The sequence below is a fragment of the Vipera berus genome (genome assembly GCF_964194415.1).
Source record: "Vipera berus genome assembly, chromosome: 14".
Taxonomy (NCBI): domain Eukaryota; kingdom Metazoa; phylum Chordata; class Lepidosauria; order Squamata; family Viperidae; genus Vipera; species Vipera berus.
This window is the reverse complement of record NC_138217.1, coordinates 14,375,119-14,401,256: the sequence shown is the minus strand read 5'-3', so window position 1 is coordinate 14,401,256 and position 26,138 is coordinate 14,375,119. Positions and strand designations below refer to the sequence as shown.

The window sequence follows — 26,138 nt, the reverse complement described above, 5'->3', positions numbered from 1 at the left end:
TTGTTTCCTTTTGTGCCTAACGTTCCTTCTTTGACCGCAGAACTCGGATTCTTGCTCTAGGACTGCTTACCGAAAAAGGTGGCCTCCCTTCCTATATTGCTAGCAAAGCAGGACGTATTGGGTTGTTTGGAGAAGAGCTGGGATGGAAAGCTTGCGTGAAAAATAACATCGAGGATTCTTTCACGAATCGATCACAACTATATATTAAGTCTGTAAACTCACCTTGTACGATGTAAGTGGGAAAACGGGCTCTGGATTGCATGAAATTGCACTAGTCTGTTCCTGAAACCCAAGCGTTGAACTGCCTTTCGTCCCTTTATTCCTTATTCTATACTCTGTGTGCATTGCAATTTACTCCCGTGTTTAACATTGATATCGACTGCAGCCGTACCTTACCTTAGATCAGGGGTGTCAAACTCTCTTTCACTGAGCAACCGCATCAGCATGCTTGTCCTGGAGGTGGGGGGGGGCATGGCCAGGATGGTCATTGCTGACTGGGTGGCACCACCCCTGCCCTGCAGCAGCAGCACCGCCAACAGGCGGAGGCAGAGGTGCGGGGGGAGGCATGCAATCTGGCCTGCCAGACGCCTACCCCATCCCAGGCACAGCTGAGCAGACGGTGGGAGGGAACAGGCGCATCCAGCAGACCTCACACTGCACCTGCTCTTGGAGGGCCGGCCTGGTGGTCGCAGGAAGCTGCAGAGCTCCAGAATGTGCCCGCTGGTGGGCTGTGGCTACTACTGGACAATGTTGGCCCTCCAGCATCGTCCCACAGGAGATGCCAGATGGACTGTTCGCCCAAGCCCAGAGGAATCCAAAGCAGTTTGGGATTTGGCACCCACCCCACATCCATCCATCCTTCCATCCTTGCCAAAAGGCATGGCTGTTAAGATCGATTCATGGGCTGATCGTTCAGGATCCACCCGAGAGACGGGATCCAGGCTTCCCCTCTTGCTGGGGATGCAGCTGCTTCTTCCCACCAGTGTTCAGAAATGGACATCAAGTTTTTAAAAGGTTTTGTTTTTAAACATACATTTGTACATTTTGTTACAAAACTGCAGAGCTACAATTTGATTTAAAATCACTTTTTGGTCAGCAAACATTGTGAAATCTGTATTTACATTGCTTTCTGTTAGTGATTCCCAATTTTTCTTTATAACATTACACACTCAAATAAGACATAGCTTAAGATAAATATATTAGTAAATAAATATTCTGAGAACATCTTTCCATAAATGAAATGTGCTGCTATACATACAGAATAGAAACAAGTTGTTTTCTACCCTTAAAAACAATACAACTGGTAATGAAGAAGAGCCCTTTAACCGTCTTACAAACCTTTACAGTACATTTTATACAAAACAGTTTAAGTGCTACAGAAATCTCATTTTCTTAAAAAAAACATTTATTTGAAAATAGTGCCTCACAATCCCATTACAGTGGCAATAATTACTTTGATAAAAAGGCCTTTTAGAATTAAAACATATATTGTACTGACCATTATAAAAAATTGTCATGAAGGGATGCCCAATAGACAAAATGAAACTACTTTTTCTATAAAAGATAATGAACACACAAAAAAGTTTGGGGAGGTGGGCAGGGGGTCAAACAGAGCTCAAGTTGGTGTTCATCGGCGGAAGGACATTGTGTCGAGGAAGCTCCAACTTCTAGACTTTGGCTTTCAAGGATGCTTATCAACCAGAAGGTTAGGGCAAGGTTAGGGCTGGTCATCCACTCATCCAGAAGGGTAGGGGGGTTCTCTGTAGTCCTTTGAGTGTCATCTCTGCATCTGTGCAAAGATTTTGGAAGTTTGGGAAGAAAGGCAGCATGTCTCCTTGAACAGCATGTCTCCCGTGCTGCTCTATAGCTTCAGGCCTGGATAGAATTAACCATTTAGACCCAAGAAAAGAAGTACAGCTCTTGTACTGGTGCCAGGTATATGATAAGAGTTAAAATGCAAGTCAGCTAAGTGTTAAAAGCATCCACACTGAATATGTACCAATCCTAGTGAGCAATTCAGAGCCTGCAGCCCACATATACCGTAGGAGCCCAGCAGAAGACTGTGTCCCAACATTAAGCTGCAATAGGGCCAATTTTCAGTAATGCATTTATTTTCAGAAATGAAAAATGAGGGAAGAAATGGGGATTGGAAACAACTGGCAGGTTAATTGCTCTTATTTCTATCTTCAACCCCCCAAGCCTGAAACGGATATGGGAAGACTTTGCCTTCCCTGCTCGACCCCCCCACCCCCCACCCCCCACCCCATTGTCGCTCTTCCCTCTACCAGAGACAAAGAAGCTGTTTCTCTTCCATTGATATAATCTACACTGGATCCAGGAAGCTAGCTATAACTTGCAAACATGTGAAAGCTTTTTCCCCAGGTATCTGCAAAGACCAGGCACCACCCCGGGGGGGGGGGGGCTGCTTAAAAAGTATGAGTGGGAAAAGGCACTAAAGCAGCAAGTGCTTGGCTACTGAACTTCAATGGGGGAGGGGGACCGGTGCACTGAGGCCATCAGGATTGAGAAGTACCAGCTGTGCCAGAAAAAGCTGGTTAGCATCTAGGAACCCCTCCCTCCCCTCCAGTTGCAAACACAAGCAGGAACTCTAAGGGAACACCAACTTAGAGCAAATTCTTAAGACGCAGTGCTGTTCCTTGTGAGTTAAAACACTCCATTCTCCAGCCAAGGAGGACTGGAAAACATATCTGAGAACCACAATCCCCGGAAGAGAGGAGCAGTGAATTTTGATATAGTAACTAGGCAACTGGATGGATCTTAAGAATCTGGCCTTTTGCTGCCTAGGAAATCACTTCTGGAGGGGCCAGAGAGGTGGCGCAACCACTAAAATATTTTATGTGGGACTTTTGAGAAAACGTCATCAGGCAGAAGCTTTAGAAAATACAAATGGAAAACATTTATGATAGAAATGGAACAGATGGAAGTTGTTGTCAGAAAAGAAGTCCAGTTACACGGTCCTCTGACTGAAGTAAATAACCAGAAAGGGAAGCAGAAACTGAAGTAAAATATATTTTACATATTGGCGATGAGAAGGAAGATTTCTGAAGCAGTAAGAGAAGCCTAATAAAGGTGGGACAGGAGGGCTTCCTGCTTGAGGCTAGCTATTCTAAGGAGCCTCCGCATGATCAGAAGCTAAAAGGGCTGGGCTGCCGAACGGAAAACGCACAATATTAGCATGGGCACAAGCACACACGGTTAGAATGAGAAGGACTGAAGCTCAGAAAGGAATTTCATCATGTCACTCTCGTACAATAAACTAATAGTTATGAAATCTTTTCATTATAAAATCCCCTTTTTCATAAACTGAGCAGAAAATGAAAAGTTCAGTAAGTACCTTTGCTAGAAATGCAAGATAGGCAAGAAAATGGTAAGCGAACACCTGTCCAGCCTAGACGAGTTCAAATCACCAGGACCGGATGGATTACACCCCAAGGTTCTCAAGGAACTGGCAGACGTGATCTCAGAACCACTGAACTATATTTTTCAAAGATCCTGGAGCACTGGGGAACTACCAGAGTACTGGAAGAGAGCTGATGCAGTTCCCATCTTCAAAAAAGGGGAAAAAATAGATCCAGGAAACTACAGACCTATCAGCCTGACCTCGATACCTGGGAAGATTCTGGAAAAGATAATCAAACAACAAATCAGCGAACACCTTGATGCAAACAAAGTCATCACTAAAAGTCAACATGGGTTTGTCAAAAACAGATCGTGCCAGACAAATCTTATTGCATTCTTTGACCAAGTGACAAAATTAGTGGACCAGAGGAATGTTGTAGATATAATTTACTTGGACTTCAGTAAGGCATTTGATTAAGTAGATCACAACCTACTACATGATAAGATAGAAAAATGTGGGTTAGATAGCGTGTGGTTCTCAATGGAACTGCATCTACATGGAAGGAAGTGTGTAGTCGGGTGCCCCAGGGCTCTGTTCTGGGCCCAGTGCTCTTCAACATCTTCATCAATGATTTGGATGAGGGGATAGATGGGGAACTCATGAAATTTGCAGACGACACCAAGCTGGCAGGAATAGCCAATTCTCCAGAAGATAGGCTTAAAATACAGGAGGATCTGGACAGACTCGAACACTGGGCGCTATCTAACAAAATGAAATTCAATGGTGAAAAAAGTAAGGTTCTACATTTAGGCAGGAAAAATCAAATGCACAGGTATAGTATAGGTGGTACCTTGCTCAATAGTAGTAACTGTTAGAGGGATCTCAGAGTCCTAGTAGACAATCACTTCAATATGAGCCAGCAGTGTGCTGCAGCTTCCAAAAAGCCAACACACTGCTAGGCTGCATTAACAGAGGGATAGAATCAAGATCAAGTGAAGTACTAATACCACTTTACAATGCTTTGGTAAGGCCACACCTGGAATACTGCATCCAGTTTTGGTCACCACGATGTAAAAAAGATGTTGAGACTCTAGAAAGAGTACAGAGAAGAGCTACAAAGATGATTGGGAGACTGGAGGCTAAAACATATAGGGAACGGTTGCTGGAATTGGGTATGTGTAGTTTAACGAAGAGAAGGGTGAGAGGTGATATGATAGCATTGTTCCAATATCTCAGGGGCTGCCACAAAGAAGAGGGAGTCAAGCTATCCTCCAAAGCACCAGAAGGCAGGACAAGAAGCAACGGATGGAAACTAGTCAAGGAGAAAAGCAACCTAGAACTAAGGAGAAACTTCCTCACAGTTAGAACAATTAACCAGTGGAACAACCTGCCTCCAGAAGTGGTGAATGCTCCAACACTGGAGGTTTTTAAGAAGAGACTGGACAGCCATTTGCCTGAAATGGTATAGGGTTTCCTGCCTGAGTAGGCGGTTGGACTAGATGACCTCTAAGGTCCCTTCCAACAAATTATTATTATTATTATTATTATTATTATTATTATTATTATTATTATTATTATTATTATTATTATTATTATTATTATTATTATTATTATTATTATTATTCCCGAGGAAGGGGGGAATCCAGGCACCTTCTCTCTTTTAAACAAAAAAGCCCTCCTCCCAACTACCCAGCCAGGCACACAGAGGAACAGGAACAGCATCCCAGATGCCAAACATGGCAGTGGTCGCGGTCTCAGCCGCACGGGGGCAGGAGGCCTTAGGGAACCACGTGGCTGTGGCTGCAGCAGCCAGAAGGGATGTTTCCATAGGAAACTATTAATAAAGGGAAGGAAACGGCAACACGCTTGGACCCCAGGGGCGACTGGGAGGGACCTTAGCTGAAGGTCTCGACTCTGGGCAGGCTGGCAAGCGGACAGGCGCAGGGCTCAGGCAGAGCCCACGGCAACTGCAGCATCGGAGCAGACAGAAGGCACTGTTGCAACTGGGCCTCCGCTTGGGCCTAGTCCCACCCATCGCAGTCAGGCTTAGGGAGAAGTCTGCGTTCCTGCATGAAGAGGCAGGCAGCCTCTGCCCCTCGGACTCCATTTATTTCAAAATGCCATTTCTTTTCTAAGGCAGGCGGGATCCCCTGACACAGGAGGAGGGCACCAGGCTACGTAACTCGGCCTCTTGTCCCCAGGAGGCAGCAGTGGAGGATGCTGTGTTCTGCCAAGGACGCCCTGCACCGCAGACAGGGGCATGCAGCCCGAGTTTTTCAGGTTCACTCCTGTCATGTGTCAACACAAGCAAAAGAAGGCTTAGAAGTCCAGCAGAAGCACAGCTGCCCCAAGACCGTCCTCTTCTTATTAGTTCCCAGCCTGACACTGCCCTGGGGAACAGTAGCCTTAAAAAATGAAACTGTTCCTGAGCCTTCTCCAAGCATCCCGTCCTAGCCCTTTCGGGTCGAAGCTCAGATCTTGTGCTGGTCCAGCACCAAATGCAAACAGCTGCTCTCCAGGCCATCCCCACTGCTGCCGATACTGCTCAGAGACTCAAGGAAGCCCAAATGTGGCTAAAACATGCTTGGATCGCCCCCCTGCAGCTCTTGGGAGGCATTTGACCAGCTTGGCTGAACAAAGGCATCCCCCTTGCCTCCCTGCTCCACCCACCCCGCCTCCAGCCAAGATGGTGCTGCTGACTTACCCAAAGTCTGAGGGCCTTCTCCAGTGGCCATGGCCTCCAAACAACCTTGCGGGGGGCTAGAAAATAGCCCGCAGGACTCCTCCAGCGGGAAGCCCACCATGGGCGGGCATGACCCTTCTCGCCGTATCTCTCCTGGCTCTCCAAATGCCTTCATGGGCGTCCCCTGGGCCTGGCCGGGGGCTGCTGTTCCACATGACGTCTCCCAAGGGCTGCTGCCGCTATAGCAATCTACTGGCAGGGCCAGCTCGGAGTCCCGGACTTCGGGAATAATGGCAACGCACTGGCCTGCCTCACGCAGGCCCGGATAGCAGCCTGGCAAGGGGTCTTCCGCACACACATACCGAACATTCACCGCACAGTCTTCTGTGTAATGGCCTGGCCAGATGGGGCCACTGCTGGCTACCTGCTTCTCTTCGTAGAAGTAACAGGGCAAGGCTTCACGAGGGACCCCCTGTGTCCTAACGCTGACCAGGCCCTGACTTCTCCTTGTTTGGGGCTCTCGCAAAGAGCCACCCCCTGTCCAAAGTGGCGTTCCCTGAAGCAGCGTACTGCTGCTGCCACCGGCTGCCCTACTTGGCCACTCCCTTGGGGCAGCTTGTGCTTCCAAGCAGCAGCCACATGCTCGGTCACAAGGCTCCCTCCCAGTCTGACCTGTCTCTCCAGTGGTCTTGGGAACCAGCCGGGGGCCTCCTCGCTCAGAAAGGGTGCAGGCCTGTTCCTTTTGTGCCAGCGAAGAGCGGCTGCTGCTGCTGCTGCTGCTGCTGTAATTCATTTCAAGACTGCAGTCAGACAGCTGGTCCCCTGGTGCAGTGGCTGGCCCAGACTGGCTGTTGTCTGGCACCAGGTGCAGCGCAGAGGAACCTTCCAGAAGCATCACCTCCCCATGGAGGACCCTGCTTTTTTCTCCACTTCGGCAGGGGCTTTTGCTGCGGTAGATGTAGGGGTCGTAGTCGCTGCTCAGCGAGCTGCGGAAAGTGGAGCAGCTCCCATAGATGCCCTGGTTGCTGACCTCTGTGCAGTCCACCATGGAGTCGTCGGAGGAGCAGTGGCACCGGCCAGAGCGGCCACCGCCACTGCTGCTGCTGTCACTGCCGGGGCCATCGGCCAGGTAGCCGTTGCAGATAGACCGGTGGCCATGGTAGCAGCTGAAGCCAGAAGCACTGCCACTCTCTGGCTGGGAGGAAGGGGCAACGTGGACCGCAGGGGGGAAGAGTCTGTGGCTGCCAAGAGGCTGGAAGGCACGGGAGGGGCCCTTGGCAGCCACGTGGACGGGGAACTGTCCACTCTGTGGCAGCTCAGGGTAGCTAAGGCCCTGGAAGTAGTAGTGCTGAAACGTGATCTCGTACTGGGAGAAGCAAGCCGGCTTGGAGAAAGGGTCCCCACTGAACTTCGGCCTCTGGAAAGGGTGAGGCATTGGACAGGGCTGGCGTTCTGCTGTGCCCAGGTGAGGCTCCAGGTGCAGGATGGGCGGGTAGCTCCGTAAGAAGGCCGGGGCCTCTCCATGCCGATCAACCGTCAAGACGGTGATGGGGTTCCCGTGAGGGTCCATGCTGGTGCGCGTGGGGTAGGCAGTGACGTGACCACCTCTGTGTGCTCGGCCAGGGAAGTGGACAGGCAGGATCATGCGCTGCTGCTGCTGCTGCCGGCTGTGTAACTGGCTGGCCGTCTCCTCACACACCAGGCTGGGGTTTCCCTTCTTTTGCTCTGCATGTAAAACAGGAGGGGGGTGTTCAACCAAGCTTGGAGAGGGTCGACTCCGGTTCCCCAGAGGCAAACACTGCCTGCCAGCCAAGAGCCCGTCTACCAGTGGCGGATGAGCCTTTGGCAGTCCTTTCCTTCAAGGACACGGCCGAGGGTAGCTCCAGCAACTCACCAAGGATGTTGTGACGGCAGTGGGGACAGGTGTGATGCTGCAGAAGCCAAGGATCCACACACTTCCTGTGGAACCGGTGGGTGCAGGGAATCACACGCAGCTCCTGCAGGAGCAACATCACAGCTGAAAGGCTCCTGCCTGGTTTCTTCACACAACTTGCCGTGAGCTTGCCAGGCAAGTGCTGCCCAGAACACACACCGCTCAGCTTGCCCAGGCGAGAGGAAGGTGCCCAAAGGGACGGGGGGAATAGGCGAGGCCTCCCCTTATACCCAGACGGCTCTGAAAGGGGCGATCCCTCACTGTAAGTCCCACCCGATGGAGCCGGGACACAAGCCACCCCAGCTGGCTGATCTTGCCCAAGCCAGCCAGAAATACAGAAAAAGCTGAAAAGACTTGTTCTGAACAGCCTCCTCCGGTGCCTCACCTCCCCGTCCAGGTACTTCTCCAGGCAAATAGCACAGTCCGAGGCGGAGCCGTTGCTGAGCGTGTCCAGGGCACCGCAGCTGCCTTCACTGGGCCCTTTCAGCTTGGATTTGAACTTCTGCGTCTCCATCTTTTCCAGCGCCTGCACAGCCAGCCTATTCATAGAGCTCTGCGACCGGAGACAACGCAGTGAGGCTGCCGATGGCCAGCGGCACCGACTCTTAGCCCCAGCATCAGAGGGCGGCCAGGGCCAGCCTGGCTCAGGTGGCCAGCTCGCTGCCGTATTCCGGCAAGGAAGGGAAAGGAGGCTGTTCCTGCCTGGTGTCGACTAGTGAAGCCACAGCTTTTCCTAGTTGGTGCCCTGCAGACGCTTAGGCTACAGCTTCCATATCTTATTACGTTTTCCAGGTTCCCTGGAGCTAACGGTGCAGCCACCCCCAAATATCTGAGGCCATCCTGCAAGGCTGTTGTTTAGGACAGCAGATTGAGAGTGTGGTGGCGCATCAGCTCCCTCTGGTCCTGGATGAAGCGGATTATCTAGACCCGTACCAATCGGGCTTCAGACCCGGGTACAGCACGGAGACGGCATTGGTCGCGCTGGTGAATGATCTCTGGAGGGCTCGGGACAGAGGATACTCCTCTGTTCTAGTCCTATTAGACCTCTCAGCGGCTTTCGATACCATCGACCATGGTATCTTGCTGCGGCGTCTCAGGGGATTGGGAGTGGGAGGCACGGTTTTTCAGTGGTTCTCCTCCTATCTCCTGGGACGCTCGCAGTCGGTGTTGGCGGGGGGCAGAGGTCGACCGCGAGGCCTCTCGCTTGTGGAGTCCCTCAGGGGTCGGTCCTCTCGCCCCTTCTGTTCAACATCTACATGAAACCGCTGGGTGAGATCATTCGTGGTTTTGGAGTTGGGTATCATCAGTATGCTGATGATACCCAACTTTTCATTTCGACCCCAAACCACCCCAGTGATGCCCTCGACGTGATGTCCCGGTGCCTGGAGGCGGTCCGGGTCTGGATGGGGAGGAACAGGCTTCGTCTCAACCCTGACAAGACGGAGTGGCTGTGCGTACCGGCATCTCGGGATATTCAGGATATCCCACCCCTCATTATGGGGGGTGAGTTATTACCTCCTGTAGATAGGGCTCGCAACTTGGGAGTCCTCCTAGACTCACAACTCTCCTTAGAAGATCATATTGTAGCTGTGACTAGGGGGGCGTTCGCCCAGGTTCGCCTGGTGCGCCAGTTGCGGCCCTATCTAGACCGGGATGCCTTGCGCACGGTCACTCATGCGCTCGTGACCTCTCGTCTTGATTACTGCAACGCTCTCTACATGGGGCTACCCTTGAAGACCACTCGGAGGCTCCAACTGGTACAGAATGCAGCCGCGAGAGTTGTATTGGGAGTCTCCCGATACTCCCGTGTTACACCTTTGCTCCGCGAGCTGCATTGGTTACCAGTTGTCTTCCGGGTGAGGTTCAAGGTGTTGGTAATGACCTACAAAGCCCTCCATGGCATGGGTCCAGAATACCTTGGGGAGCACCTGCAGCCGGCGTCAACTTCCCTCCGCCCAGTACGCTCCCACAGAGAGGGCCTCCTCAGGGTGCCGCCGGTCAAAGAATGCCGACTGGTGGCCCCCAGGGGGAGAGCGTTCTCTGTGGGTGCACTGGATTTATGGAACCATCTTCCGGTTGAGCTCCGGATGGCGCCCGATCTCCGCTCCTTCCGGCGCGACCTTAAAACCTATCTCTTTAAACAAGCTGGCCTGGCCTGATGGGACGGGGTGGGATTTTTATTAATGACTTCAATTTTAAATCTGTATTATCTTTGGGCATTGTTTAATTATGTTTTAATAATTTAATTTTGTATCTAATTTTTATGTATTGCCCTGTCCACCGCCCTGAGTCTCTTGAGAGAAGGGCGGTATATAAATTAAATTAATAAATAAATTAATAAATAAATAATGCTGCCCAGAAACCTCCAGCTGGAGAGAGAGGGGGTGGGGGAGAAAAGGAAAAAGTAGGTTGAAGGGGTCTGTCTGGCTCTTACCTGGCTGCGTCGCTGCTTCAATTTGATCTTGATGAGAAGAACCAGGCAAACCAGAGAGACCACCACAAAAAAGGCAAGGAAAATCCCCATGTCAAAATATTCGGTGGGTTGCTTTGGAAGGAAGCAGGGGATAAAAGAGGCAGGTTAGATTTCCCACCTCAGATTTCTGAATTGGTTACCCGAGACCAGGGGTAGAACCATCTGGTGCCCAGAGACTGCTCGGCTAAAAATGCCTCACACCAAAGCTGGCTTTCCCGAATGTCGCTGCTTCCCACAGCAAGTGCAAAAACACTAGGGTTAAATGAGTTCTGGGAGGAAGCTGCACCTCTTAGGACTGCAGCCCTGTAGCAGAGCAGAAGCTCCTTAGAGGTGGTGGTGCCAGACAACCCATCTAATGCCAGGCCAAATAGATTTACCTTCTGAAAGGCATTCCAAAATCTTATTTCTCCGAGTTCCTCCTCTGGGCATATTTGAAAACACATCTTTGTTTGTAGTTAATCGTCCTCCATATCTACTCTTTTCTCCATCAAAGCCTGAGCAGGCAGTTTGGTTGACAAACTTTCTGAATATCCATCATCATAAGATGTGGTAAATGCTCTGTCCGCTCACCCAACCCTGTAGATCCACTGACCCTCAAAATCTGGTAAACATCAAGCCTCCCTTGACCACTTCTGCTGGCTTTAGAGTGATTCACGACCTCCTTTGGGAATCAAGAGACGTGCCTACCTGCCTTATTCTAATTCTTCCCTTTGCCACAGTGAGCAATTGTTGATCGTTGTCTGGATTCTCTTTGGATTTTCTTAAAAGCTCCACAACCTGACTAGCGTCTTAATGGCTCTCAGGGAGAAAATACTCTTTAAAGAACTGTTCCACTAGGCCGGAGGCCAGAAAATCCAGGGGCGCCTCAGAACCTGTCACAGTAGCTAGAGCTGACAGCTAAGGGTCATCAAATGACCTACCAGAACCCCTCCCCCCTACAAATAGGGGAGGCAATGACTGCAAGCTGGATGTGGAAACTTAAAGTAAGAGGCAGTCTGGTCACTTAACTGGACCGGCCCTGCCCTGAGGACTTACTGGTGGTGGACGGTGCTGGATTCTGGCCCGTGCCACTTTCTGTTTGTTAACAATGTTCATCAGCTTGACTGCATCTGCCCCCTTCACATAAACAACTGGTCTTTTCAGTGGGTCCTCCAAGCCCTGATTCAACTGCAAGAAAGGAAACACCGTGAATGCCTTTGTCCCCAACGTCTTTCTGCTGGGCAGGAACCCAAGGAGACACACTCTCCACCCCCTCCGTCTCCCAACCTGCAGAGCCTTTAGGACTATATGAGCAGATGAGCCCAGAGCTGCAGCTGGTACAAAAAGCAAAGCTGGGCTCCTGAGAGGAGTGCTCTAAACTGGACCAATTCAAACCGCTCTTTATGGCCCAGCAGCTGGAAATCTCAGGCACACGTGCCGAAACAGACTTGCCTGGCCATGCAACCCTGCAGACGGGGCTAGCTGCTGTTCTCCCTCTTTCCAAAGTTCGTGGGGGTGGGGGGGTGGGGGGCAGACAACAGGCTTCCTCTGGGTCAGCAACCATTCTATGGAACCCTGATTCTATTCTACAGGTCAAAGCAGGCCCAAGTGGGCACCAGTAACACTTGAGAATCTTTACTGAATAATTTTCATTACTGCTGCTGATGCTTAAAGTGTTGCCTTTCCTGTACCCTCTGTACCCATGCTTATATATATATATATATATATATATATATATATATACATATACATACAGAGAGGGAGAGCTCACAAACTGCATACCTGATCGATGGCATCTGGGTTTTCGGACACATCAAAAATGACAGCTGTGGCTCCTCTTTGAACTGCCCGCTTGGCCTACAAAGAAGAGGGGAAGAGGGCCTAAGATCAGCACCCTGCCTCCCCTTCCTTCCTCCCTCCCTCCCTCACTTCCTTTCTTCCACAAAAAAGGTGCCATAAAGGCTGGAGGGGAGGAGAAAAGGAAGGGGGCCGCATCAGAAGCAATGAAGTGCCCCCAAAGCATATATAGACTCTTCATAGCTCCCTCCCCACCAGCACACACTCCGTACAAACATTCTCTGCCTGCTACCATTTACGGTCACCAGAGGGCAGCCTTGAGCCAAGGGAGCCTTCCTTGCTTCTTTCCCTTCCGGTAATTTGGGATGGGGGTGGTGATCCAGAGCCCCCCAGGAAAAAAAAGAGTTCATGAGCAGGGCCAAACACTGCAATGACAGCCGGCACATCATTTGAGGCTAAAAGGCCTCCCATCCCACCTGGATCCTGAGCCAAATTCTAGCCTCATTGCCCGCCCCCCCTTTTAATTCCTTAAGGAGTCTCCAGCTCTTATCTGCAGAGTGGGTCTCATTCAGTGCTGCAGACCCTCAGACCCTCAGTCACCTCTGAAGGCCACCCAGCATTTTGTCTGTTGCGGAAGAGGCCCAGCCTTTCAGCATTCTGCCTGCTTCCAAGGGAGCTGAGCCACTGGATGTTGCAGTTGCAAGGACCGTCCCCTTGGGACAGGCAAGCCCTGTCCAATTCCGACTGCTTCTCGACTCCCTCTGTTCCTGCCCACCCCCAAGGGGGCAGCGCATGGAGTTTCTTAGTGCCTGGTTCAGGAAAAGACACCCCTACACCCCACAGGCCTCAGTTCAGGACAAGCAGCAGCCTGGAGGATGGGGCTCCGCTCCAGCATTCCCCAGGACTCCGGGTCTCCGGAGCTTAGCTGCAGCTTGGCCTGACCTTCCAGGTTTCCCTGGCAGGAGATCAAAGCGGCCAAGCCACAAACATACCAAAGCAGGAGGCAGCCTCCTCCTCCTCCTCCTTCCCAGCAGAGGGCAGGGCGGAAGACCTGCCTGCCCCACAAGAGGGAAAGAAGACTCTCTGCCCAAGCAAGACAAAGAGAGCCCTTAAGCAGAATAAGAGAACGACAGAGTTGGAAGGGACCTTGGAGGTCTTCAGCCCCCCTGCTCAAGCAGGGGACCCCATGCCATTCCGGACAAATGGCTGTCCGATCTCTTCTTAATCCTCTGAGCCCTCCTTCTCTGCCTCTGTACCAAGGTCGCTTGTGCCTCGAGATGGAGAGAGGGTGTGGGGCAAGCAAGGCCTTTGACTTTCGGGGCAGTGGGCAGCAGGCAAGGTGACTCCAACAGCTTAGGAGCCGTGGCGAGTGGCTCGTTCTAAATACATCTCCAAAAGCCGAGCCGTCCTGGCTCAGCTGTCCTCCAAAGGGTCTCTGTTAAAGCAAACCTTGAGGCATCCGGACCCTTCTTGGCTTCTGCTTCAGGAATGGAGGCTCTTTTCTGTGATGGCCAGCCAAAGAGCCCAAGCTCCTTTCCCTGCTCAGTTCCCTCTTTCCTGGTCAGCACAGTCTCCTCCCGCCTCTGGCCCATTCCTCAGCTAGATGCCCAGCACAGAAACCCTCGGAGAGGAGCAGGGGCACCGATCCTGCTCGATAGGTGTCAAAGCCTGGCTTTGACAGCGGCGGTGCTCTTGAAGTTCCCAGCACAGGTCGAAGCAAATCAGATCCGATGTTAGCACGTTGATCCACTGCTCAAGGGGTCTTATTACAAAGCACAACTAGAACCCTCTTTCTGCACAAGCACAGGCAGGACCACAACACGGAGGCCTCAGGGTAAGGATTAAAGGAGAACAAAAGCAGAAGCCCTTTGCCTCTAATTGGGGGTCTTCCTGTGCCAAAGAGCCATTCCGCAGCAGGACAGCTTAAATTCAAGTCATTGCTCGGAGAACAACTCCCATCAGGGCAGCCCCTTCCGCACCAAGGTCTGGCCTGCAAGCAGAACAGCAGCTCGGGCAAAGGCTACCTAGGAGGACCAGGCCCTTGTTTGGGGATCACGCTGGTCAAACACCGGCAAGGAGAAGCCACCCTTCTTCTTACAGGCCTGTTTACAGACCGCACAGCCTTTAAGCTCGCCTCCCATCTTTTCCTCCTGGGGAAGCTCGGGAGCCACTGGGAGAAACCGGCTTCCACATACAAACAGGGCAGCGGGTCCCTCCGCAACTGATAACCCCTCCTCCATCAAAGACCCTCCTAGCAATGCTCTGCCGTTCCTGGGCATCTGGACTGGCATCTCCCAATAGAGAAGCAAGGAAGAACCGATTTCCTTTCAGTCAAACATACCCTCCTTTGGTGAGGAATCGCACTGTCACCAGCTCTGCCTCGAATCAGACCTTCCCAGGAGCCCCCCAGCCCTGTTATCTTTGGCCCCACTCTGTCTGTGGTCCCAGCTGAAGGATGACACGCATCGCCTCTCGGCCACCCCCACCACACCCCCACTCGAAATTCTTCTCTCTCTTCTTTGGTTCTCACACCCATTTCAAACCACTGCTTTCCAGATGTTTCTGAATTCACCTGCCTGGCTCCTGATCCAGTGGCAGCAACAAGGGAGCAGCAGTTAAGACAATGGGAGCCACGCTTCTCATTGTGTGCTCAAGTTATGCGCACGTCATAAAAGGGCCAAGTTTGAAGACCCCTGAACTAGACCTTGGAGATGCCTGGGGACTCTCTTCTCCTCAGCTGCTAATTTGCAAGAAGTTAAGTAAAATTAAATTTCAGTTTTAAGATTCTGTAAGGAGTGAATTGCTTCTGAAAAAGATGAAGTTGCAGAAATATTGCACATATACCTCCTTGCCTTGATCGCACCCACCCACCCGCTCTTTCCTTATCAATGGCATGCTGGACCCTCAGGTGAAGGAAAGGGACACTGTCAGAAAGAAGACGTTCGTTCTCTCTCCTTTGCTGGTATGTCTCAAATGCCTCCCGTAGGAGAGCTGGATAATTTGTGCCTAATTTACCCAGTGGCCTCTGTGGTAAGAATACAGACTAGCCAATGGCTAGCCTCCCACCAGACAAGATACCTTCCCAAAAATCTACTGAACTGCCTTCCTGTGGCAAGGAGGAGGTTATTTTTTGTATCATGTAGCACGTCTTCATTAATTAAACCACAATTGTTGTTTATTACTGCAACAAGACTAGTTCGTTGACTTTTGTGAAATAAATATTCTGCCATTTTCCTATGAGTCCTATTACAAATTCTAGGACACCCAAACACTGGCAAATTTGCACCGGTTCTACAGAGCTGAAACTTGGGGTGTTGTGACTGATGATGCAAAACTGAGTCCCTACAGAAGCTGCAGGGTCAAAAAGAGAAGGAAGCTGCTCTGGAGCAAGTCCTAAACCACCACACCACTTGTGTTCCCCCCCCCACCCAGCCAGGAGCCGATGGCAAGGCTTGCAACATGCTACAAGGGAAGTGCTATGCCTCCCTTACCTTGCCCAGAACAGTGAGGCAGGGTTTTGGTTCCAGGTCAGGCTGCTCCAGCTTCACCACTCCAACCCACTTATATTCATATAAGTCTTCTTCATCATTGCTGTTGCAGAGTCCCAATGGATGCATCTAAGAAAAGAGAGAGCTTCTGTTAAAATGCACCTCAAAATCCTACTGACAGCTCTTTTCCTGAAGGACCTTACTGCTTTCCTGCCCCGCATGAAGACTGAAGAACTTATGAAAGATGTCTGCTTGCTTGCTGAACTCATCCGCAGAACTGGCATCAGAACGGCCCCAAAGTCCCCGATAAGAAGCAAAAGGGAATTACCGATGCTTCCACTCAGGAGTTTGTGGCAAAGACTCTATCTTGAAGCCACCGCACAAACTAGCTTTGAAGGAAAATAGAACAATTAATCAGTGAAACAGTTTGACTCCCAAAGCTGTGTATGCCCCATTGCTGAAGGTTTTCAAGAAAGGATTTGTCCAAGATGACATAAGGTCTCCTGCCTTGGACAAAGGTTAGGCTAGAAGGACAACCAAAACATCAGACAACATGCTTCTAATTTCCACCTATGTCGCCCTGGTTAATCCCAACAGTTTTGTCTGCCCATCAGTAAACATCGAGAATACTGCTCTAAGCCCCCAGAAAACCCATTCAGTTAGAAAAAGGAGTGATTTGCTCTGAAAAGGGCACACTGAACAACTAATTCATGGGCCATCCTGAAATGTACAGGTCAAAGGGCATAAGGAAATGTAACTGAAGATCACAAGATTTCCAAAGGCTTAAAGTACAGTGACTTCAGCCAAAATCTAGGTCCAGACTGCCCTGTCCTTCGGATGGTGATACCCCCAGGCACGTATTCCCTCTGTTTGGGAGGGGGGGAGAACTTGCTCTCCTGTTTGATGAGCAAGTCTTTGCAGATCAGGCTGCAAAAAATGGGAAAGCCCCCTGGACAGGCACCCACAACCACAACCACTGTCCACGTCCCCACACCCTTATTCCCTAAAGTCCACTAATGGCACAGAAGAAGGAATCAGGCTCCAGGAATTAAGGAAAGGTTACGTGGGCTTCTCAGGTGACAATGAAAGATTCGCTTCAGGTTGTGCTCAAATACCTGGTTTTTTAACAGATTCCAGAATTTAAATTGAGCACAGGAAACAAACACTTGGAGATATGGCCTGGTAGATATTTGTTATTCTTTTTTTCTGTATATTCTGCCAAAATATGTTCAAGCCATTAATAAAACTGAATTACATGCCACCAGGAGGCCAGGATAGCCCTCCTGGTGGCATTCCAGAGTATGCACACCTGCTGTGAGCTGGGCAATGTCCCCTCTTCACAAGCAGACCCCTCCCCATTCTGCAGTTTACCAGGTGGAAGAATCCTGTGATGCTGGAAGATGCAGGAGAGACAAATTTGAGCTGAGGGTCCAAATCAACACATTTAATCCTTCATTTCTAGGGGCACGCTTGCTTCACCTTAGAAGCCAGGACTGCAGATGTCTCTGACATAAGTGAGCCAGAAGCAACCGTGGGGCAGAACCTCACCTAGACTGTTCCCTCGCAGGTCCAGCCAGGGTCACAGAAGGAAAAGGCTTCCTCTGTGGGCTGCCGATGACTTGGGTGCCTGGAAGGTACTCCCTCCTCCCTGCCCCCCTCTGGAGCAAACAAGGATGTCTTTGTCTCTCCTTTTCAAAACCCAGAAACCAGTCTCACAAGCTGCCGTGATTGCATCAGGGAGCGCGCTGGTATCATTCTGCCTTCCTGGCTTTGAAGCGCCCCGGCCACAGTGGCGGACGGCTTTGATCCTTCCAGGGCAAAGAAGCGGGAGGAGAGCTGATAGCATCTCCTCTGCCTTGGGTACATTTGGGGCCCTGCACCCCAGGAGCAGAAGCAGCAGCAGCACCCATTCCTGCCGGCCAAGTCTGGGCCAAATCAAGCTTAGACAGGAGCTCATCACCAGGCCTGGACGCTCATGGCCCAACGGTGGCCAGGAAACACCTCCCCACCCGGCAGCTCTCTTTCTCTGCCCCCCCCACCCCGGCCACAGCCGAGACAGGAAGGAAGAAGCAGACTTCCAGCGCAGGAGCCCAGAGTTCCAGTCTGTGGGAAGGGCAGAGAATCTTCCTTGAGAGCTCTGTGTGTGTGTGTGTGTGTGTGTGTGTGTGTGTGTGTGTGTGTGTGTGTTCCAGGGTACTTTGATCTCCAGTCAGATGACTCCAGACTTCCACAACAGCTGCTGAGCCAATGAACCAGCATCATAGGCAGCACAGTGCTTTGGACTCAGCTTTGGTAAAAGTGTCAAGCTTTACCACGCAAACTGTTTGCAATGAAACAAAGTAGCCACATTTGTTTTCAAGATGGTTTGGCTGAAGCAGGACCTGATCAGCAATCGCTCTTGCAGAGAGATTCTGGAGTCAGGATTTGTAATCCCACACATTCTGAAGCAGCTCCTCTGGACCAGACCAGACCAAAGAACTAAATGATCATATGGAAATAAGTACTTATACACAAACTGCAGAATTATTGAAAAGCTACTGAACTATGAGCAAGCTTTTCTAGTGGGACAATTGTTTCTCTACTTAGGAGCCTTTGAGCTTTAAGCTTTACATAACTGACATATTTCCATTCCTCAAAGTTTAAACAAGAGAGTATATATGCACAATGTGGGCTCTTCACATACAGCCTAGTATGTTCCACACTCGTTCTTCATATCAGAGGCCTTACAAATTCCATCCCGCCTGGCCCGGAGTTCAAGGACGCCCCCTTCTGATCTCCAGGCAGAGACAGCTACTGAAAAAGGAGGAAGACCAGATGCAGAAGAGCCGCGATGGGTCTGCATGGGGAAGAAGGCAGAAATTCCCTCGAGGCCCAACTACAACAAGTATAAAAAGGTAAAGGTAAAGGTTCCCCCGCACATGCGTGCTAGTCGTTTCCGACTCTAGGGGCCGGTGCTCATCTCCGTTTCAAAGCCGAAGAGCCAGCGCTTGTCCGAGGACGTCTCCGTGGTCATGTGGCCGGCATGACTGGACGCCAAAGGCGCACGGAACGCTGTTACCTTCCCACCGTAGTGGTCCCTATTTTTCTACTTGCATTTTTACATGCTTTCGAACTGCTAGGTTGGCAGAAGCTGGGACGAGTAGCAGGCGCTCACTCTGCTACACGGCACTCGGGATTCGACCCGCCAAACTGCCGACCTTCTGATCGACAAGCTCAGCGTCTTAACCCACTGAGCCACCGCGTCCCTACAACAAGTATACCTCTCAGCTACCTAAGGCAGATGAGGATGGTGAGGCAAGAAGGGCTTTAATCTCAACAACGTAGACCCAGATCATGGCAGCCGTTTGCTGTCGCTGCTCTGACTTCCCCACAGTGGCTGAAAGCCAGAGTTTCGCTCAGTCACGAGTTCCTGGCTCCAGTCCTCCCTTCCATCTCCCTCCCTATAGATCAATTCGCAACACCCCCTCTTACCCCTCCAGAACTATCCCCAGCAAGGGGGATGGAGCACCCAACGGTTAGACTTTGCTGCTCCACTCATTACTTGCTTTTCTTACCTCTTGAATCAAACCAACTGCCCATTGTCCAAATCAAACTTTTCCTGAAAGCACCTGCCAGATGAAGCTTTCATTAAAAACCTGCAAAAGAACAGCTGGACTGCCAAAAACTTGGCCCTCAAAATCAGTTCTTCTCCGACAAAGAATGACAAGCCTTTGTCATTCATGGAAGCCAACAACAGTCTAGTGGCCACACTTGGCCCGTTGGAAATGCCTCACTGTTGTTCTAAGGAACAGCACTGTCTTGTGGTGCTGGGTGACGAGTCATGAGGGAGCTGGAGTGCCCCAGCCAAAGAAGCTCAGCTAATACCGGATGCCTGGATGATGCCGGCAAGTCGGGCAGAGAACCCACACGGGTAGGGACAACAAGCTTGAAGGCCCAGGAGGAAGTTCATTGACAGGACAAGCCATTCCTTGCACCACCCGCCACAAATCCCCAAAAAGCCATGGGGCGTAAACCTCATCAAGGACCAGAGCAGAAGCCAGATCTTCCCCAGAGACCTGCACCCATGAGGAGGCAAGCAGACTGACTCCCAGAAGCACTCCATGCTCTGTCCGAAGGAGCCTTCCCCCCCCCCCACCGATGGACTCCCCGGCCAGTTCAGACACAAGGAGAAAGGGAGCTGGAGGAAGGAAGCCGTGGCTGGCTGTGGTGCTTTGGGGTGGGTCACCGTCTGGCTCAGTCCTGCCATCACGTTAGCCAGGGCCAAGGGGGGAGGCAGCCGGGAGTCCAGTTCAGTCCAGATTTTCCCCTTATCCACCTCTGACTACACTTCAAAGCGGGGAGTATATTTTTGTACAGCCCAGCAAGGAGAGCAATGAGCCAGCTGCTTGCAAAGCACAGGGAGGAGTTAACCCTTTGAAGGCAGGCATCTTCCACCACTGCCGACACGGGCTAGGGAGAAGGAAAAGAGGGAAAGCAGCTGGGGAGCCTCCAAAGAGCCACCCTTGGTGTGGCTGGAAAGCCGCCAAGCTGACTGCCCACGCTGTCACTAGGCTCAAACAGCTTGGTGTGGTGCTTCAGGAATTCAGCTTGGTGACTAAGGCGAACTCCGGTTCCTGCAGAAGCCCTCCAAATAGTCAGGCTGGCTAGAGGTCCAGAGAAGGCACCTGTTCCAAGAACACTCCATGGGTCCTGGGCTGGAGCCCTTTGGTTGTGCCTTTCTTGCCCACCTCACCATCAGATGGGTGATCGGTAAAGGTTGCGGAACCCACAGAACAATCCAGGAGAACCCCTGTGTGTCAGACTAATCTTGAGGGGATGGGGATAAGCCCTTCCAGTCCAGGGCCAGAGTGGTGCTCCACACTAACTTGTGCCAAGTGGAAGGCAGAGAGGACACAAGCAAGAGGCCTGGCAGGATTCCTCCTCCAAAAGGGGAGGTCACATCTCCATTCACTAGAAGGCCAAGGGGCGCTGGTGGTCCAGAGGAAGCCCAAGGATCATACACTATGGTCCTATCGCCCCCACATATGCAGCCCTCTGCCCTCCCCTGGCAACCGCACCAAGGACCAAGCTGACAGCGGAAAGTCGCCCAGGAATTAGCTCATCAGTAAGAAGAAGATGCCTTTCTGGAAAGCAGAAGCGGGTAGTGCGGGGGGGGGGGGAAACCAAGGACAAAAGTTGGCACCAGAAGAACACCTCCCAACAGGTTCTCTCCTTCCTGAACTTGTGGAACTGGAGAGCCGAGAGAGGCCAATTCCCACCAACTGTCTCTGTACCGTACTCAGAAATTCCTTGTCTGCATTCTGGGGCCATGGGGAACAGGGATCATCCCCTTCGGCATAACATTCTTCGGCCTTTTGAACTGCACGGCATTTCCCCCTTGGTCTTGTCTTCCAAGGCTAAGCATGGCCAGCTCCTTCAGTCTCCCTTGGCAGGACTGTTTCTAATCCCCTGCTCTTCTCTGCCTTTCGCCAAACTGGGGGAAGTTTGCCCAATTCTTTTTACAGGATGACATCCAGAACTTGAACTCTGGTCTAATCGAAGCAGAAATTATTGCTATTGTTGTTGTTATTATTAAAATGATTTACTCCCACCTCAATTTGGGGGAAATCCAGCTGATTTTAGAGATATTAAAACATAAAAGTAATAAGCAATATTAGATTGCAAGGACAATAATCAAAATCTTTCAATTAGTACAGGCACAGTTGTTTCCACAGCTAGTATTACTTCCCATTATTTGGAAACCAAACTTAAGGTTGTTACTGTTATGGTTACACAATTGTTAAAAGGTCAAATAGTACCAATACAGAATATGCCTCTGTCCCCAGCGCACTAGCCCAAGAATTTCCAAATCTATTCACACCATTAGGGAAACAGATCCCACACCCATGCCCTCAGGGCTCGGCTTAATTAAGAGGTTTGTGCAGCTCATGGACCAGATACCCTTGTGAAAGGGGTAACACCCCCCTCCTCCTTGCCCGCTACTGAAGGGAGCAAAAATGCTACTGAGCTCTCCTGGGATGTTTACCTCTATCAGATGGCCATAGGTGGCTCTGGGGTAAGGTTCAGGCATCAGGTGCACCACCACCACTCTAGGTGCAAACTTCCCAGAACCCCTGTGCAAGTTCCTCAGGATGCTTATCACTTCTGTCCATAAGGAAACCATTTTGAACAAGACTTATGCAGCACCCCACCCACGTCTGGAATAACAGCGCATCCAGTAGCTTCAAAGATTCAAGGTGAAGAACTTTAGAAATCCCTGCTTTTGGATACAATCCCAGAAAAGGTGTTCTACAATTATAGCTGCATCCATAATGTGTGCTCTGGATCTCCCAGCGAAGATGCTGCCACAGTAGATCTGCCTCACCGCTACTGGCACAGCTGGCTCTTTTACTAGGCGTTGCCCATCCTTCTGTCCCAAAGGGCAGCTTACCCCATGCTCTTAACTTCTACCACCACCCATGCACCCTTTGAGAATCGAAAGGCTCAACCCAAGTATCTCACTTGCGTAATCAACACAAGCCCCAATGTGAAGCTCATGCTGCTACTGTTACAGAATATCCCACTTCACATGGCCAACAAGAACATGAAAAGTCACCCTCTCTCACACAGATCAGCCAGAGCACTCAGATCAGTGTTGGAGACCTATCCAAGAGGCTTCGTCATCAGCACCAATGGAAATGGTGACAAGAAGCCAGGAGGAGGGCAAGGGTGATGGGAGGCAGCACCCTACGGCCCAAATCTGAAGCACCATTCACAGGAGGCACCCAGGCACTTTCCCTCTTCATTCTCTCCTGCTCTGCAATGCTCCCCACTTAAATTTTGGAATTGTACCGCTGGCTGCCCTCTTTGCCACTGAAGACGATCAGAGCTCTGAGACTGCTCTGTACGTCAGTAACCTTGACCAAAATTATCATTTATGTAGGGAATGAAAAAGACACTAGGACACCTGTCCCACAGCTAAAAAGTAGGAAGGAGAGACACACACACTACAGAGTCTAGGCGACACTGGGTTGTTTCTATGACTTCCTGAGCCACAAATCCTGGCTTGCAAACAGCAGTTTTTGAGTTCACCCAATGTATAAGCCAAAGCCAAACCAACAACATTTTGGCTTAGCTAAAGGGAACTCTAAAGCCTGTGTCCAGCCACGTTTCAATGCTCCTACTCCGTAACAAGCTGATGGAAAGCTGAAATTAAATTTTCTCAATATCTCTCCTACTTCACAGCTGCTGGTGAACAGAAGATAGATGACTTCCCAGTTCAAGCCACCCTGAGCCTCTCAGAGCAGAAAAAGGTGCCCCCTCTTCTACACCACACCAGGAGGGGGCTTCCCTGGCAGCCAGGACTCTTTAAGGGCAGCCTCCATCTCCTGGGCCTAGTGTGCAGTCCTCTGCCCTCAGAGTAGGCCTAGTCAGCCCCAACATTCGCCTGTGCAACTGATGAAGCCTTAGGGAAACTCCGCTCAAGCGGTCAGAAACATCGGCCCCTTCCTTCTTAACCAAGCCCAAAGCTGCAGCCCCTTCAGGAGGGGCCTTCTGAAAAATCCCAGACTAGATTTGGACAGCCATGTCACCACAACACAGAGGGGCTAATCTCAGGCCTTAGTACCCCACTGTATTCAAACACAGCCACATTCGCATTGTAGAGGATATACGGTTTTGAGAAAGCCTCTTGCCTTATTTTCATTCCTGCCTCCTTTTCCTCAGAGCCCAAAATAAACAGTGTATCCACAAAGGCTTCGAGATGAAAGAAAGAACTTCAGTTACAGTATAAAGAAGTACAGGCTGGAGTGATCTGAGGCTGCCTATAAATATGCAAGATCAAAGCTGGTCCTGTTAAATTAAAAATGCTGTCACACAGATAGGAACTAGCCTCTAGCACTGCCAGCTTCAACATGTGAGCCTCTGATCTGAGGCAGAGAAAAAGGGGGGGAGGCTGAGCACCCCTAGAAGCTGCATTCACCAAAAGCAAAGGAGGAGGAGGAGGAGGAGAAAAAGAAAAAGGTTCACCAGTAGCAGCCGAGTTTAATAAGGCGATTAGACGTTTTTTATGCAAATTGTTCGAATTAACCGGCAGCCTCTGGGCACTGCAGGGAAACACTTCTTCCTAACGCAGCACCTCTCAAAACTGGAGCAGCCCTGATGAAGCAGCCTCTGAGCAGTGACTTCCACCGCAAACGGTTCCTCTGCAGATCTGACTTCAACACACACACACACAGCCCATGTTTCCTACTCCCAGGGCAAAAGGTTGATCACGCGAGGGCAAATGTTGCCCATCACCGCTCGGGAGCGGGAATCATCACTGCATCACCGCACCACCCCTGGGCCGTCCCCAGCGCCGAGCCTCGCTTCTCTGGAATGGAGCCCGCAAACACGCAACTCCCGAGTTCCTAACCCGAAACCCACGTTCAGCCAGGATGGCTAACCGTGCAGAGCAGCAACCACCCGCGGCCCGCCCTCGGTCTTATGCAGCCACACTGGCCCCATCTTCTTGGCACCGGACTCCCCAAGGCGATCCGTGGCTCGAAGGGGGAGGGGGTCCCAAAGCGGCCTCTTCAGCACACCCGCGGTTAAAGAGCAGCGGCACCTCCCGCGATCCCGTTCAAGCAGAGGAGCTGCCTTCCTGGATAGGGCTCCGGCCTGACCCAAGGGGAGGGCCAAGCGAGCCGGGACCGTTGCTCCAGGGCACCCTGGGCGAGCGTCGGGGGCACAAGAACCGCATTCTCCCGAAACGCCCCAAATCGGCGGAAAGCGCCGGGGCGGTAGCCGAGGAGCTGCCGTTCCAGCCCCGGCGCCAGGCGGACCCCGGGCCCGCGCGCTCTGCAGATGCTCAGAGGCCGCCGCCGTTCTACCCAAAGCCATTTTGCGCCGCTGCCGCCGCCGCCGCTCACCTGCACGATCTCGCCCTCGGCGCTGAGCGTGGCCCCGGCGCGGGAGAAGCGGCCCTGCAGCCCCGTGGTGTAAGTGGTGTAGTCGCCGCCGGGGCTGGACTCGAAGAGCACCACCTCCACGAAGGCCGCCTCCCGGCCCAGCGCCGCCGCCGCCACCGCCAGCGCCACCACCAGCAGCGGCCCCGGGCCCGGCCTCATCGCGCCGGCGGGCCCCCCGCGCCGGCCCCGGGCAGCGGTGGCGAGGAGGGCGCCAGGCCGGGATCGCGCATTGCTCCGCAGGTGCCGCCGGGCCTCTCTACGCCACCGGGCGGCTTCTCCTCCTGCACGGCCTCCGCCTCGGCCTCGCGTCGTCTCCCGGCGGCGGCGGCGGCGGCGGCGGCGGGCTGGCGGCAGCTCCCTCCTCCTCCTCCTGGCCCAGCCGCCGCGTCCCTTTCATCCGCTCCACGTGACGGAGCTGCGCTGTCCCCGCCTCCGGCCGGGCCCGACCCACCTCGCCGCCGCCCCCTGGCCGGGCAGCGCGGGACCTGGCAAGTAGCTTCGCCTGGGCGGGGCTGAGCGTCCCGAAGCTTCGGCCGACCCGAAAAGGGTGAACGTGGGGGGGTTGCGTCTCCCGGCAGGGGCCTCCGGAGTGAGGGGGATCTGGCGGTGGAAGCCCACCTTGCAGCCGGCGGCTGTCTATAAAGCCGGGTAGGAAGGCAGCTTGCGGGTCAGCGCCTCCTGGCCTCGCCGCCTCCTGCCGAAGGGCTCTGGTCTGAGCAGTGGCGTCTGCGCTGGAGGAGACCCCAGTTCTTCTTCCACAACTGGAGAGAAGCGGGGGGCCCGCGGACATTCAAGGGGAGCCGCTTGAAGGGTTTGGAATATCAGAAAACGGGGATCGGGGAGCCCAGAAAGGGATGGAGTCGTCCTGGCGGGCGGGCTTTCTCGACCGGTTTGCCCAGCGGCCAACTTAAGCGCGGGACGGAGCCCGCTGTGGTTCTCTGCTCTTAGCAGCGGAATTTGCAGGCTCCCGGAGCGGCCCCTCGCGGCGCCCCTTATCCGCCAGCAGGCAGGACACCGGGCTGCAGACTTCCCGAGACCGAAGGCCCCGGAGGCGGAAGTCGAGCGCGGGACCCGCAGACTTCTCCGTGCGCCCGAGGAGCGCTGGCCTCTGCGCCATCAAACCCAAAGGAAGTCGAGGGGAAGGAAGGTCTGCGGGCGGCTTGTGACCTTACACCAATTCGGTTCCCCCCCCCCCCCGAGTCCTCTGCTCCCTCTGCTGGTGGCTGAAAATCGAGTCCTGCCGGCGGAGAAGCCGCTCAAGTTGCGCGACGGATTCGGCCCTGTCACCCTCTTGTTCTGCCCCCTTCCCTCGGGCGGCTCTGTATGCTCCCGCCCGGAGACCACTAAAAAGGGGCGGGCTGTAAATACGTGGAGGAAATATTAGATAGGCGGATAACCTACCAGGGAGCAGCGGCTCTCTCTAGAGAAGCCTGATAGTGCCCGGGCGGCGGTGCCAGTGAAGGGAAGTGCCATTTGTTGTTAGCTGCGAAGTCGTGT

At 52.3% G+C, this 26,138-nt stretch overlaps 1 protein-coding gene across 4 annotated transcripts; it reads right to left on the bottom strand.

Moving 5' to 3' along the window:
• Nucleotides 1-1,010: 1,010 nt before the first annotated feature.
• On the bottom strand, nucleotides 1,011-25,026 carry ZNRF3 (zinc and ring finger 3). 4 transcript variants are annotated; one of them, XM_081339258.1, is made up of 9 exons: nucleotides 24,603-24,989; nucleotides 15,718-15,843; nucleotides 12,212-12,286; nucleotides 11,486-11,617; nucleotides 10,412-10,522; nucleotides 8,363-8,530; nucleotides 7,939-8,041; nucleotides 6,066-7,769; nucleotides 1,011-1,875 (listed from the first exon to the last, which is right to left on the bottom strand). In XM_081339258.1, exons 1-9 carry the CDS (start codon nucleotides 24,798-24,800, stop codon nucleotides 1,862-1,864), a joined length of 2,631 nt encoding a protein of 876 aa, XP_081195384.1. In that variant the 5' UTR covers nucleotides 24,801-24,989; the 3' UTR covers nucleotides 1,011-1,861. The 4 variants fall into 4 exon arrangements, with proteins under 4 accessions (XP_081195384.1, XP_081195383.1, XP_081195382.1 ...); XM_081339257.1 differs by having other exon boundaries at nucleotides 1,011-1,789; nucleotides 24,603-24,988; XM_081339256.1 differs by lacking the exon at nucleotides 1,011-1,875 and adding an exon at nucleotides 4,771-5,649.
• Between the last annotated feature and the right edge of the window lie 1,112 nt (nucleotides 25,027-26,138).